This window comes from Engystomops pustulosus, chromosome 3 (assembly GCF_040894005.1).
Source record: "Engystomops pustulosus chromosome 3, aEngPut4.maternal, whole genome shotgun sequence".
NCBI classification, from domain to species: domain Eukaryota; kingdom Metazoa; phylum Chordata; class Amphibia; order Anura; family Leptodactylidae; genus Engystomops; species Engystomops pustulosus.
The window spans coordinates 150,654,313-150,670,233 of record NC_092413.1 but is presented as its reverse complement, the minus strand read 5'-3'; the positions used below and the strand labels follow the sequence as shown (position 1 = coordinate 150,670,233).

The window sequence follows — 15,921 nt, the reverse complement described above, 5'->3', positions numbered from 1 at the left end:
TTGGATCATTTCTGTTTTTTTTATAGTGCCTGACCCTAGACATTCCCCAATATATAGCACAGGGTGGTAAACACAGACAGTAGAATGCCCTTGTGCAGGAATAGTATACAACGCCTTGTATCTTATCATAACCAACAATCTTTATGTCTCTCTATTACACTTAGATGATGACCAATAAAGATGCCATTAAAAATAAATCAGACAATAGATAAAAGAACAACCTTATACCCAAGAATAACATTAAAAAATAACAAACACTTGGACAAGAAAGTTGATAATAGCGAGCTTTGCAAATGGTTGATAATGCAGACCCCAGACCAAACAATTAATAATAAAGTAGACCTCTGTATTTATTCTGGCCACAGGCAAGACAATACAAAATAGAGACGCTGGACTATACTTAATAATGGAAACCCCAGATCAAACAGGAAATAATGATGAAGACCTTAGAACAAAAATAACAAAATAAATGTCTCATGTCTCCTGGCTCCTCTTCTGTTGCACTCTGCTGATACCTCAGACACTTCTCTACTTTGGATACCAATGCCACCACATGCAACCGTCGTCACAACCCAGGTCATCGTAGAGCACATAGCAGTAGAGACCTTTCCTTCCCTACTCACCACAGCCCTTTGCTTCTGCACCATACTACCATCACTAACATCAATAGTACAGTCATAGTAGGCCACCTCACCTACAGGGCGTAGGTTTCAACAATGGTAAGTCTACCCCGGGCCGATACACATACCCTGGTGTGCCCGCCAGGCCATAGCCGTAGCCCTCTCCATAGAAAATAGAACTGCATGTTCTTACAGCCGAAGATAGTGCATGGTCTATCTGTCTTGCGGCCATGGTACGGCCCAAGTACCATAGGCAACTGTGGGGACGTATAGGTATCATAGGCGACTGTGAGGACGTATATCTAGCCGTATATATGACCCGCATTCGTGTGAATGCAGCCTTATTACTATCCTTAGTTTTGGTGATGAATATCAGATCAGTGATAATAATCTTTATTTATATAGCGCCAACATGTCCCGTAGCGCTTTACAAATCAAAATCACCCTTTAGGTTTACGCACTTACAGTACATAAGGTGTTCCTGATGTTTTTTCTGTTTACAAAGCAGCTCAGTAGTGTCTTAGAAGACACGTAAATTTATCACATGAATGGGAACGATCTTCCATAGGTTAGGAACTGGCAAGTATTTTATAAAAATACTGCAAAAAAACAAATCAAACACAGCATAATTACCAGGAGCTTTACTGTTTTCCATATGAGACTGAATGTAATACAGTACTAGATTATAAAGCCAAATAACAGTGAACCCAAGGTCAAGGCTAAAACAACATATTTGACATATTTTGTATCTTTCTGCAGAAGGTATCACTAAACATATAATTACATGATCCCTACAGTAGGTTGCAACTTTTCAAAACAATTGGACACTAATCCTACTCCAACAGTTTATATTTATGTAGTCTCTACATCTGTGTAGTGGTCTGATTCATCTATTTTCCATGGTATTGTTCTGGCTGTTTATACATCTCTATACTATTTTAGTCTCTTTATGGAAAACACCTGGTTTAGCAAATATGTATTATGGATTAGACTCAAAACAATGACTTCAGGGCAGAGATGAGCATAGCCACTAACCCCAGGCAAGCCAGAAAAAACATGTGGTGTCTTCAACAGCAGTGGGAGGTGTTGGAGGAAGGATTTCACAATGGGAGTGATTACCTTCTGAATGGTACTGTTTTAACACTGTCCTCCACTAGGAGAACATCTGAGGAGACTTTAAATAGGACAGACATATAACACTGCACTTTAGTTTTCTGACTCTCCAGCTGCTCATCAACTCTCAGAGAAGAATTTTATTTTACACAATATTTTTGGTAGAAGATGGCCAACGCAGGCTTACAGTTGTTAGGATTTGCTTTGGCTTGTATAGGATGGGTAGGGTTTATAGTGGCTGTAGCCATCCCTCAATGGAAGATGTCTTCTTTTGCTGGAGATGCCATTATCACCGCACAAGTGACCTACGAAGGACTATGGATGTCCTGTGTCATGCAGAGCACAGGGCAAATGCAGTGCAAGTCATATGATTCTCTGCTGAAGCTGGGAAGTAAGTACAAACATAATAAGTTCATATTTTATTGAAATCTTAGAAAATAAGTTTTACAATGTATCTATCATTTATCTATCTTTATATCTGTATTAAAAACTGGTCACCTCACTGATAAATAGATACGAAACTGAATGATATGTTAGGCACTCTTCAAGTTCATACCTGTTCCCATCTTCTATATGTACTTGGTCCTGGGACTTTTTACATAAAGAGAAATTATAGACAGTAATGCATATTCGGCAAGTACATTGAACTGTAACATAGATTAAAGTGAGAATAACACAGTGCCTAATGTTTCAATGGACAGAAAAATATTGTAACTCGGTTCTTATTATTTTATACCTAAGAGTTTGACTTTGTTGAATGTAACAGGTGATACTTTATTTTCTTGTAAGTATTTATCTTAGTCAGACCCATATTCCCACTTCACAGTTCATATGAAGCTAAGCTGTTCTGAGTAGGGTTATAGAGATAAAGCGTTGTGTGTTGCTTTCTCTACAGGGTGATAGCTGCATCTTTCCTACATGATGTTTAGTTTGGATGACTTGAGCGGAGACTGAGCTTTTTTATAGATTGGTATTATTATTCAGTCACTGTTAGATTGCTATTAAAGGTTGACAGACTACACAGACTGTCCCACTAAGGGTACATTCACACAGCGGTATGCCCGCCGTGCAGGCATACCGCCATGTGCTGGAGAGGAGGAGGAGGTGACCCCTCCTCCCTCCATAGAGAATAGCGGCGCACGGCCGCACACACGCCAAAAGATAGAGCATGCTCTATCTTTTTGCGGTGTGCGGGCCGGATCGGTGCCACACATGTGTGGCACCGCATCTGCGCTGCGCCGCTATTGCCGTCTATGGGGACGTACATGCGGCCTCAAATTTGCGGCCGCATGTACGTCCCCGCAGACGGCCATGTGAATGTGCCCTAACATTGCATTGATCTTCAGAGCACAAGCTTAGTTCAAATGAAAAGTTTCAAGACTTTATTATGTTATGTCCTAGGCAATATTTATTTTATGACTTTTACGTTAATATTCATCCCAAGTATACCAAGACTACAGGAATGCTGCTCACAGACAAGTGAGGGCAGGTCAAGACAAAGGGCTGAGTTTAATTGTATAGGACACAATGCAATGATGGGCTTAGCTCAAAGTAACTAATCCCTGACATATACAACTTCAGTCCTATGCAAACAAGTGATAATGGTTATTGTGCAGAATTTAATTTAAAGAAAACATTTTATCAATGTAAATCTAGGATCAAAATCATATGTGATAAACCAGGGACACTTGCTCATAGATCCAGGCACTGTGACTGTGGTAATCTTCTTATATTTGTTATCTATGGCCAAATTATGCTAATGACCCTAGGGGCTAACTTGGCCCATCTGTGATCTGGCTTTACAGACTGTTACACTGTCTCAACATCCATACTGAGAATACAGCAAGTGCTAAGGGATCGAGGGTGAGACATGGGCATTTCATTCAAAATCTCTGTCAGATGTCCAGATTATGACCTGGCTGTGTAAATGCAACCAAATTTAGATGGCTGATTCTTATGGTATTCAACTCTCAGCAGCCCCACAATGAATTGAGGCAACTGCTGCTAATACATGGTATACCAGGCACAATGCTATACTTTGTATAGTGGCTGTCTCTGGTATTGCAGCTCAATCTGATTAATTTGAAAAAGGCTTGGCTGCAAGAGAGTCATGTGACTGGTGGACGTAATGTTGCATTCATCTGTGAAGGTGCAGTTAAAATTTATTAAAAAGAGCAATTTAATAGATTATCACAGATGTTTGCAGGGTAGAGTCCATTTTTTTTAAACCCAATGGTGTTTTGAGTAGTATTCAGCAATTTTGAGTAAAAAAGAACTCATGGACTGTAAATTTGCATATGACCGGTGAAACCCCCCAAAAATATAAACAGATACAAGAGATACAAATAGCGCTACCTAGCGCAAGATTATCTTAAGATAACTCGACCTTATAAGTGCAATAGGTAGATACTAACCTTGTGAGGTTGTGCTGATAGTCAGGCACAACTCTGTTATATATCTGTGTGATGTGTACCCCTGCCACGTCTTAACCCTTTCTGGTGCTGGGCCACAGGTGTGTTATGGTACATAAGCCCAAAGGATGTTACCCCAAGAAAAGGGACATATGAGAGGTGCGGGTGCTATGATTGTAGTATTTGGTCCTTTATTTGGAATAAAATTCGACTAAATTTGCATATATATTACATATGAATTATCATGTTGAGGACTTTCCCTATTACACTTACCTGTGCCTCCTCTCTCCCTGCTTTTTTATGCTTTTTTTTTTTTACCAAGAGACTAACAAACAAGAAATATTACAGCTGCTTCAGAAGCTGCTGGGCAATTATAAAAATCTTGGCAATAAATGTGTCAGCCTAAACCACCCTCATATGTATAATGATTTTATCAAAACTCTCATAAAATTTTAACTGTGCTCTTTTAAGAAACAATTGCCAGGTGTCTTTTATCCTAAAAATGAATGGTTGGGGACCAGAGACATAAAAGTTCAGTTAATCAAGGATTACTGATTTTGTTGTAAGCTGAATTTTACACGTCTAAGATGGCTGGTTCACAACATTCTCTATCTAGGCAAGGATCTAAACAATGCCGAACATGTCTTCTTTTAAAGACAAGACCAAACCTGTTAACGTCGTCACCCTGGAGAACTACATATTTTCTACAAAGCATATGTTCTCCTCCCAAACAGAAAAGGCAAGAATTAACAGAATACCCTACCTTCTCAGTAGAACATTCCACATGTAACATACTTTGTTAACCATTTCATTCCAAAATAAAGATCTTTGATAAACAGACAGAATAGTGCCCCTGTGCAAGACTAGAATATGGTCACCCACTCTCCACGTACTCATAATAGAGCACAATTATGTGTCTTCTATTGTCTAACACTATGGTCCTTTACATGCCATACTAGCTGCTATTTAGGTGGTAATTTGCCCCATACCTTCTGGCCCAATAGTTTGATATATACTACTATATATCCACTCCTGTCAAGGGCACAGATAGAGCCAGCCCACAGTAGCAACTCATTTTTATATTGGCTACAAATTTCACCTATTTCTAAAAATTCACTGGTAACATTTGATATAAAGTTAGTCAGTCTTTTTCGATTCTCAGATGAATAACATATGTAGCCAATATTACCCAAATTAAATTACATTGATTCTTTTCAAATTTGACCAATACATTTCTGCCTTTCCCAAACACCAGCAGGGATTTAAGGAAATAGCTTGGCATGGCTGTTTTACACCGTTTCTAGGAGTTAGCCTGGTCTTGACTTAAAGAGATGTTCCAAATGTGACTGATGTAGGGATACATCATTGCTGCTTCTCCAGACCATCCTTCCCAGAGCAATAAAATCAGTCAAATCGTGCGCCAGTTTTCTGACTTTGTATGTTCTTTTCTGTGCAAACTGCTTGCACAGGTATTAAGGAAGTGCCTGCTCCATATTTGTGTTGGATGCAACCCTTTTGTGGTGTGTCATCATGCAACACAAATTTCTGCACTGAAGGGGGTGTTCTGGTGCTCACTCAGACCGTGTGCCACATTTAACATACAAATTCCGACAGAATTGTGTCATAAATGTGCCTCATTCTGCTCTGTCCTTGGAAATTCATGAACAAATTAGCTCATTGCTCTGCAGTTTTTGTACATTTAGCTTTATGGGAGTTACAGAAACAGCATGGAGAAGTCACACTTGGCTGTTTCTGTAACTCCCACTCAATTGCAGCTGGCTTCTTACCACAGCTAGAAGGAAACCATATCAAACTAACAAACTTTTTCACATAGTCCATGATCAGATTCCTGCATCATGGGCTGACCACACTGCTGGGACAGTATTCTTTGCATTATTTTGATATAGTGATGCAAGGAGTCGCTTCTTGATTATGCAGCTACTTAGGGGGTAAACTGTAACTACTTGCATCAAATATCGATATAATGCAAGGAATCTAATGGGGTATAAAGTATGAGCAGTACATTTTATATGGTGGCAAAAAGATACTTTTAGAAGTGGTAGAGTGGAAGGTTGTTAGTTAAAAAAACAACACGAATGTTGTGTTATTCCTACTGTATGAGGAGATGTATGAAAGAGGTTCAAGAGAACTGAACAGCAAATGTTGAACACTGTCACCTAAATCCCTCTAAGCGTTTCTACATATAAAATTGACTGCACTTGGTTACTCATGACACATTCAGCTGCATAATTTTAGTTAACTGGAGGGCTAAAAGCTGAATCTAATATATTAACTGAGCTTGTGTGTATGTATGTCAGCTAAAGGAATCTACACCGTCGCATTTGCAATCACCAAATTTTGCACATTCGCCCTCTGTGACTCAAGGAACGTCCTAGAATCAGTTTTGAGCCCACATTTTTACCCTGTGCTTTCCAAAGTACAGTTATTACCCATCGTCTAAGGGAGCCATTGTCTGCTGCTGCTGTGGCAGTTAGAAGCTGAGCCGTGATTGGTTGCTATTCTGCCAAAGGTCATAGGAACTGAGCTTTGATTGGTTACTATAGGCAATAAAGGTAATATGGATAGAGAAAAAAAGACTCAAAGACTCAGAGAGAGTTGGTGACAGAGAGACAGGCAGGAAGAGTGAGTGACAGAGAGACAGGTAGGAAGAGTGAGTGACAGAGAGACAGGAAGGGAGCGTGACAGGGAGAGTGACAGAGAGACAGACGGGGAGAGTGAGTGACAGAGAGACAGACGGGGAGAGTGAGTGACAGAGAGACAGACGGGGAGAGTGAGTGACAGAGAGACAGACGGGGAGAGTGAGTGACAGAGAGACAGGCGGGAAGAGTGAGTGGCAGAGAGACAGGCGGGGAGAGTGAGTGACAGAGAGACAGACGGGGAGAGTGAGTGACAGAGAGACAGACGGGGAGAGTGAGTGACAGAGAGACAGACGGGGGGAGTGAGTGACACAGAGACAGACGGGGAGAGTGAGTGACAGAGAGACAGACGGGGAGAGTGAGTGACAGAGAGACAGACTGGGAGAGTGAGTGACAGAGAGACAGACGGGGAGAGTGAGTGACAGAGAGACAGACGGGGAGAGTGAGTGACAGAGAGACAGACGGGGAGAGTGAGTGACAGAGAGACAGACGGGGAGAGTGAGTGACAGAGAGACAGACTTTGGAAGTGTGAGTTTCGGCGAGACAGACTTTGGAAGTGTGAGTTTCGGCGAGACAGACTTTGGAAGTGTGAGTGACAGGAAGGCAGATAGGGAGAGTAACTGAGAGACCTGTAATTTAGGACATGATAAATAAGTAGTTACCACAAAGTCTACATAAAACTCTATACACAACAGCCACAGAATAATGTGAAAAACCTTACAAAACAGACTTTATAAATGACCAAAACACATTTGAACCATACACCAATGGTGACTCTTCCTAGAAGAAAAAGGGAGTAGGGACAATGTATGAGGGAAAAACCCTAAAAGTGTAAATATATCAAATCAATTCTGTTAACAATCAATACATTTAAAGACAGCTCCTGAGTCAGATATAAAGTAATTATATGACCTTGTAGGCGAAATGCCCTCCATCATAAACATGCCTTTCTAGAGAATATTTGTGATCTGAATGCACAGAAATCTTTCGATTAGTGTTTTGGTGTACCATAGATGTGGCATTGAGGTCCATGCAGACATTTGCCCTTTTTTTAATGGTGGAGTGTTCTTAAATCCATGGCTTGGTAGGAGGAGCTTGGGGTGAAACTGGGTAAAAGGGAAGGCACTAGAAATCGTATCCTTGTCTAGTTGGCCAGGTGGCACTAAAAAGCTACTTTACATATAAATAAAAAATAGGCAGTCATGTTCTATGATGCTGGGGACATCAACTACAGGTCCTTCCCATTAGATAGCATCTTGCATAATGCAAAGTCATTATTTCACCATAAGAACAATTATAGGGGGTGGCAGTATGATGGTGTGGGGGCACTTTGCTGCATTAAAGTTGATGCTATTTTTAATGTAAATAACGTGAAACTATTCTAAGTGTTTAAGTGTTACAATCTTGCATAAACTATATTTGGATTACACATGGATTTTATTCATTCACAGTACTTAACTTTTTAGGCAGATGTGATTTTGAATTTATGTTACTATTTTCTTAATCTTCACATAAATGTAATCCAGAGATAAAAAAAAAAAACGTCCACAGAGACATAAGGAACACAACAGGGATGGGTTTCCGTGCTTGAGGTAAAAGAATCTTTTGGATGAACTTACAAAAAAACAAAGTCAAGTTTATACTCGCTTACAAGTTATAAACGTTGCTACTTTTCAAGTTAGGACTTGGCTGGGTATTAAAAACAGGAAGATTTGTAAAATGTTATTATTCAGTCTCCTCATGAGGGATGTGTAGAGACAAAATAAAACTGGTCAGCCATGACAAGAATACAATGTTAGCCAAACATAAGAAATTGCATATAAATCAATTGTTAAAACCGGTACATTCAATATCCACTGCTGGTTAACGATGACTATAGTTACATAGGTTATATAGGTACAGTATCTTCAATATTATAAAATATTCAACATCTACACAATGAGTTTTGGTATACAATGCACAGGTCATGGTCTTACAATTACATACAAACAGACATACATTTATAAATAGAGAGATAGAGACTCTTTTCTGGGGAACATACAGTACAACATCTTATGTAAGCGATTATATTAATTATTCAGAGGATATGATAATTTCTGTATACCCCAATGCGGAGTCAGAGCAGGATATGGCATGTACAGTAGACTCCGTGACACCATATGACATCTTTAGCAAATTATGAATAATTCATAACTGTATTGTGTTTAGAAGCACCCAAGGCAATATGATGAATATACCCCTTGTTACACAATTATGCAATATAAATATTAGAAGAGAAGACAATACTCATATACATGGAAATTATATGTAGAGGGCCTGTAGAGAAGCACATGAAATCCTCTACAGAGATGTGAACACTCCGTCTACCCTTGTCGAATAGAGATCCTACAGTAACTTGTACAATGATCACTTCACTCATTATTTTTAACTGATTAAACATGCTAGTGTGACTCACGAATCACTATGCAGCCTATCTTAGCTACATGTAAACAGATAGCAAAAATTTGGTCTTGACAGAAATCTACCATCAAAATTATGCATGATAAACCTAGGAACACTTACTCATAGACCCATGCACCTTGACTGTGGTAATCGTTTTATATTTGTTACCCATGACTTCCTCTAAAGTTATTCTAATTAACCTGAGGGGCTACCCTTACCACCTTGTGATCTGGTTTACGGGCTGATACACGCCCCCCCCCCCTCCCGCTGCAGGGCCGGTGCCAGCACTAAGCATACCAGGGCAAGTGCGGTGGTCCAGAATTGCTGGGGGGGAGTGGCACACTACGTAATGTTGTAGGTAAGGAATCCATAGGGTGTGAGGGGGGCTTAAATAAAATAACCATGAGGGGGCTGAGTATAAAATAACCATGAGGGGGATGTTTGGTATGATAAACTAGGGAATATTTTAGGGAACAGGAGATGGTTTTAGTTTCTCAATTTTTAATGCTGCCACTGCAAAGTGGCCCATTGAGGCTCTGTTGCCCAGGGGCCTACTGGAGCCTGGAGCTGAGGAAGCAGGGGGGATGGTGAGACAGCCTAACAGTCTATAAAGCCAGATCACTCTGCCTGGATCTATGTGTAAATTCCCCTGGTTTATCACGCTTCATTTTATGGTAGTTATCCTTTCAAATTAAAATGTAAAGTGCATTCAAGAATTGCATACTTTGTGAGGGAGTGTTATTTGGCTAAATGTTACACAATTCTGTCTAAGAAGGTGATGGGGTTTGTAGAAAAAGGGGAAGCTTGCCATGCTCCAAACTGAAACAGAATAGGAATAAAATAATATAAATCTTTATTTATAATGTGGCATCACATTCTGCATTGAATTACAGATCATGGGGTATACCGTAGTTATAAAATAAGACACTACACAGCAGGAACATGGTCAGATGAAACAACAAGAATAAGCACCCTTCTCTCAAGAGAATGGCATCTATGAACAAATAAAAACAAAGTTAAAACATAAAGAATCAAACTAAATCCACAAACAGAAAAGATACCTGTCACATAGTCAAAATTTCACTCCAGAGTTTATTGACATAGGCAATATCATGCGATTTTGATTTATTAAAGCTGGCCTTGAAAGAGTCATGCTTCCTGTTGCATGGCCCGGAATTGCAAATTTTTCCCCAAGTGCCCATAGAGGGCTGTGGTTATGGGAGGGAGTGCAGATCAGTTACACTTCCTGGCACAGGATATAGTGCAGTTCTATACCAGGCAAGGTCTGATGTAGAATTATCCAGCCGATTCGTGGGCCAGATATATTAGGGACTGGAGCCTCTAGGTATTTTTGGCGCAAACTGGGTGGGAATAACATCAATTTTACAAAATGCGTTAAAAAATTACTTTTATGAAAAAAATGTTTCCCAAGCAGAAAATAATATGTTTTCCTACTAAATGTAAAAGATGAATATGTAAAGAGTTCATATATTAAAATCAAATGTATTAAATCATCATAAAATCGCTAAACCTTAAATAACCAAAATGTTCTTAAAGTAAATGTGGTACATCCTCTGCCTGCCTGTTCTATTGCAAGCAAACTAAATTTAAGTAAAGTTACATGGTTTCAACGATTAAAGCATAACTAGCCTTTAAACAAACTTTGTAATAATAGGTATTATAGTGTGTAGATGAGAAGTACAGTAGATGTGGCCATTATGTGACTTATCAGAAGCTGTCATCTTGCCTTTGCCTCTGGTTTTATTTCCTCTTTGATCTGCTGGGTAGAGGTTTTGGTCCTGTGACTCACTGCTCCCATCCTATTGAGCTTCTTATGTAATCTGACACCATAAGATTCTGTTTTATTACTTGCAAGAAGAAATTCAAAAACATTTTAGAGAGAAAAGCAGAATTACACAATAGCAGGGAGGATCATAAGAGCCAACGTAAGCGGAAAAGGAATCACACAGTTTATATAGTACACAGTTTTTTTCTATTTGCTTGCACTGCTGAGTAATGCAATTTTTGTTAAAAGGTTAGTGACCATTGAGGCTTTATTTACATAAAACTTACAGAATGAACCATTAGAGTCATAAGTTTAGGTGACCTATTAGTTTGCCACATTAGCCACTAACTTCCATGTTTGACATATACGTCATATTGGGCCAGCAATTCCTTTAAGTAACTGTAAAAAATAGAAAACAAACAATTATCTTTACTCGTTTACCTTTGTTAAATATGTCATGCACTCTTTTTTCAGGCACAATGCAGGCAACGCGGGCTCTGATGATCTGCGGGATTCTCCTAGGTTTCTTTGCCGCTTGCATTGCCGCAGTGGGTATGAAATGTCTAACTTGTCTTCAAGATGATGAGGTTAAAAAAGCAAAGGTCGGGATTGTAGGTGGCGCTCTCTTCATAATTGCCGGTAAGGATAACTACTGTTAGGTATTTGTAGGTGTTGATATTTTCTCTAACAGAGTGCTCAGCCATGAACTTTTATATAAATATTATATTTCTATTATATAAATATTATATTTCTAGTACAGAGCTTTAAAATGCTTGTTTTTAATTTTTTTTAATTTTTTTTACTTTTTACATTTTGTTTTATAGTTTTTTAGTCTTCTAAGGTACTTTATCCCTAGTGGGTCTTATTGTTCCTGTTATATATTTCAAAATTACTGTAGAAGTCTTAACCCATGAACCCTCTGTATACACCCCTTTGCCCCCTGATGTTCAATATTAACGGGGTTTCAGTTGAATGTATGTATTGAAGGGTTTTGTTCATTTATACCTTATACATAGGATAAGTGTTGTATCCCCAGCCTCAACAGTCAGCAGAATAGGGGACCTCATGTAAACAGTACTGAGTCCTGCATTGCACTGGCCCTATGACTGGCCCATCCCAGAAGTTCTATTCATCACAGGACAGCCATTCCCAGGGACTACCAATTGACTGGGATAAATATCTCTAGATAAATGGAAAACATAAATATTTGGAGTATTATTTTATCCTTGAAATAATGTCATTTATTTTTCATTCTTTCTTTAGGTCTCTGTGTTCTTGTTGCAACAGCATGGTATGGGAACCAAATAGCCAGAGATTTCTATAATATGTTTACACCAAGTAACTCCAAGTAAGTTTGTAGAAATGTGAATTTGAATATACTACTTTACAACAATCATTCTTATCACCATATAGCTCATATAGATGCTACACTCATGTGTCATGTATTTACAATGATGTTATCTATAGCAGCTGGTATACCACTGTTTTGGGCAATTATAAATACCAGTCAAATTGAAGCTTTGAAGCTTTAATTTACTGTTTTTGGACTTTTTTTTATTGAAGGTGAAAGTTTTTTTTATGATTAGTAAACTCACACGTGCTTACACAGATCCAGTTGCTTATTGTAACTTACATTATATTGACATAGAAATACCATCCACCTGTCATAACCCATCCAGTGAAGTGTGATAGTTTTGTTAAAAGTGACAAAGTAAACAACTTTATTATCAACTGGATGATAAGTCTTCTACTGCTAATAATGTTTGAATAAGGGATGGGCAGGGGGCAAATGTTTTTATAGAAATAAAATAATTGGTTTTATAGCCAAGCAAAGAAGTCAAGAAGATCAAAAGAACACAAATTAAATTATGAGAGTTGTCCTAAAGAGGACTTTTCACCACCTCCACCACCATTCGGGGACCACACCTCCCCAAGCAATTTATGCCACGGCTTATGAAACTTATGAATACACAATGACAAATCCTTACCTAATTTGGAATCCAAGTTGTTGTGCCCATATTTCAGCATGTAAGCACAGTGAAACTTATAAAAATACTACAAACAATGTATGAGGAGGGCAGGAAAGCACTTAACAGGTTAATACTTTGGGACTCTTTAAGTTTAGAAACAGTTCAGGAAGTTGAAAATCACCAATGCTCCACCTTCCTCCACTATTTCCAGGCTTCATTCGATCCAAACTCCCATTCTCCATTTTTTTGCTGTGTTTTGTCTAATTTTGAAACATTTTTGCCTGAAGGTTGAGCTTATTTCATAGGTATGCATCTTTTTTGGCATCTAAGCACCATTGGCGACACTTTAATTTTGGCACGATTTATGACTGGGTTTGTGTGGCATGCTGCTGGGTATGAGATTTGTGATTTGAAAAAAATAAAAATTTTAAAAAGTTGTACAGAAAGTCACAAAATCTGTCTTCCTAAATTAGTATCCCAGACCCCTGACTCACCAGTAATCGCCTACGCGTTTCAAAAAAAATGAATGCCGTGAAAAAGAAAAGTTTTTTTCCAAAACGCGTAGGTGATTACTGGTTCCCTCACTACTCCGTGCTATCTACATGTATTCAGGTTGTATGTATAACCATTTTTTAAAGCCATTTTTGAATAAAGGTAAACATTTTTATCTTATGTGGACTTCGTTTGGAGCTGGATTTGTGTGTCTACTTGCCTTATTAACTAATTGCCACCCTTCTTTTGGCTAAAATGTTTCCCTCACATCCCCACAAAAACATCTTTGTTATCTTAACTAGCATACAACCAGATTCCATCAGTGAATCAGAAGGGGTGTCCAGCTGCTCCTGTTCATTGCCTTCTTATCAACATTCAGCACTTAATGTCATGTGTCCAGGATGATGTCATCTGAGGTACTTTGCCCACTAACGTTTGAAAAATCTACCCCATGTATGTATTTGATCACATGAAATCATAGCATGCCTCCATGGACTTCTTCTCCTCCCCGTGGAGGCATCCTGTGATTTCATGTAATCAAATACAAACATGGGGTAGATTTTGCAAATTTTAGGATGTAAATGACCTTAGATGACATCACTCTGGTCATATGACATGAAGTGCTGAATGGTGAGAAAGAGGCATGGGGCAAAGTAAAAGTGAATAAGCACAAGAAGACATGCCCCCTCTGACTCACTGCAGGAATCTGGCTATATGCCAGGTAAGATAAAAAAGCTGATTTTATGTGTATGTCACTGAAAAAATATGAGCTAAAAGAAGGGTGGCATTTAGATACTAGGGCTCTATGGGAACCTGTAACTAGCTGTATTTGTGAAAAATATGGTGACAGGTTTCCTTTAATCTTGAAATGATGAGACACAATTTGTCACTGTCAGTTGGATAGTCAAAGCATGTCTGCTCTAGATACCCCCTTCTCCCATGGGTTAAGCAGCTAATTAGCATGTTTGGTCTGAAAGCAGTGGCACTGATTGCTCAGGAACGATGGGGGCTTGAGAAAAACATCTATAAAAATTTACAATAATGAATTAAAAGTGTTAAAAACTGTTACAGGAGATAATTTACCGTTTTATGTTCTTTTCAGGTATGAATTTGGTCCAGCTTTATTTATTGGTTGGGCTGGTGCTGCATTGGCTATTTTGGGAGGTGCTCTTCTGTGCTGCTCTTGCCCCAAAAGAGAAACTTCCTACCCACCAAGAAACTACAAAAATGCACCTCCTAATGGAAAGGACTACGTGTAATTCAAGAGTGAGCCAGACTTAACATTTCAGTGGGAAATGAGAATTTTTTTTCTTACTGCCAATAGAAAAAACAGACCTACTTGCCAATAATACCTGCTACTTTACGAGAAACACAATTCATTCTATTAGTAATTGGATAAAAGTGGTTCAAAATATCCTGGCCTGAAAGTCAGATAGTGACAGTGATGAACTTATTAAGTGAGCTGTGGTTAAAAGGTCAAAATGAAACCATTAGGAAAGGTCAAAAAGAAAAAAAAAACTAAAACCATTGATATTGTCTTTATGTGTTGCACCACTAATTACTGCCCAATACACACATTTAGAAGTATTAAGCACTTTTACATATCAAGATCTGAAAGGTTATTTTTTGCTTAATGAGGAGTTACAGGATGTACAACTCATTTGTCAAAGTTAAATGGAGCTAAGTAACTATTTATTGCATTTAATGAACTACTGTGTAAACCAGCAGCATTATATCTTCGACATTATGAAGTGGGGCAAAAAAAAGCTAAGCCTTCCCCAAAGTGTCAAACTATGGTATTTTTATGTTTTCTTGGACTTTTCCAAGTAGTTAAGAAAGGCATTAGAATTGCTGGTTACCACTATCTCATCCCTAAGGACATAAGGGCAGAAGGGATTTATGTTTCACTATCACATGTAGGGTCGATTCTCTAAACTCATTTTTGAAAATCAGTCAGTGTGGTTGATATTACCTTTCTTAGGGGCCACATATTATCTTTATAGACTTCCTCTATGGTACGTACACTCTTCCCTCTCTTATAGAAATTCGCGGTAGTTTTCACTATTAGCTATTAGCTAAGCTAAGTGCTGGATTCTGTCAATCATACTGTAGGACCCCTAGTCCTTATGAGCTACTGGTTCCCCATGCACCAATAGTTGATTGTCATCTCTCTGCCTATAAACAATGTATGGAGAAAGAAGGACCCACAGCTGATAAATCTTAGGACTTAGCAGCACCAAAAAAAAGTGTGATATACGAAAACAACTGCCAGATAAAACAGAACTGAAATCAAGGTCTCAGATAGGGCAGCATACACCTGTTGACATATTACCTATAATTTTTTACTTTTCTTTGATGTAATTTTATTGTATTGCTATAATTGAGAAATACACAAATAATTCTGTGGGTAAGCATATGGGTGAATTTCTC

The 15,921-nt window shown here is 38.6% G+C and overlaps 1 protein-coding gene across 1 annotated transcript; it reads left to right on the top strand.

Moving 5' to 3' along the window:
* Positions 1 to 1,777: 1,777 nt before the first annotated feature.
* Positions 1,778 to 15,099, top strand: CLDN1 (claudin 1). The gene is made up of 4 exons (XM_072142578.1): positions 1,778 to 2,124; positions 11,504 to 11,668; positions 12,293 to 12,377; positions 14,594 to 15,099. Exons 1-4 carry the CDS (start codon positions 1,902 to 1,904, stop codon positions 14,748 to 14,750), a joined length of 630 nt encoding a protein of 209 aa, XP_071998679.1. The 5' UTR covers positions 1,778 to 1,901; the 3' UTR covers positions 14,751 to 15,099.
* Positions 15,100 to 15,921: the final 822 nt, after the last annotated feature.

Coding starts and splice junctions, on each gene's coding strand:
- CLDN1 (XM_072142578.1), top strand. CDS start 1,902: ATGGCCAACGCAGGCTTACAGTTGTTAGGATTTGCTTTGGCTTGTATA. Junction 2,125..11,503: donor TTCTCTGCTGAAGCTGGGAA/GTAAGTACAAAC, acceptor CTCTTTTTTCAG/GCACAATGCAGGCAACGCGG. Junction 11,669..12,292: donor CGCTCTCTTCATAATTGCCG/GTAAGGATAACT, acceptor TTCTTTCTTTAG/GTCTCTGTGTTCTTGTTGCA.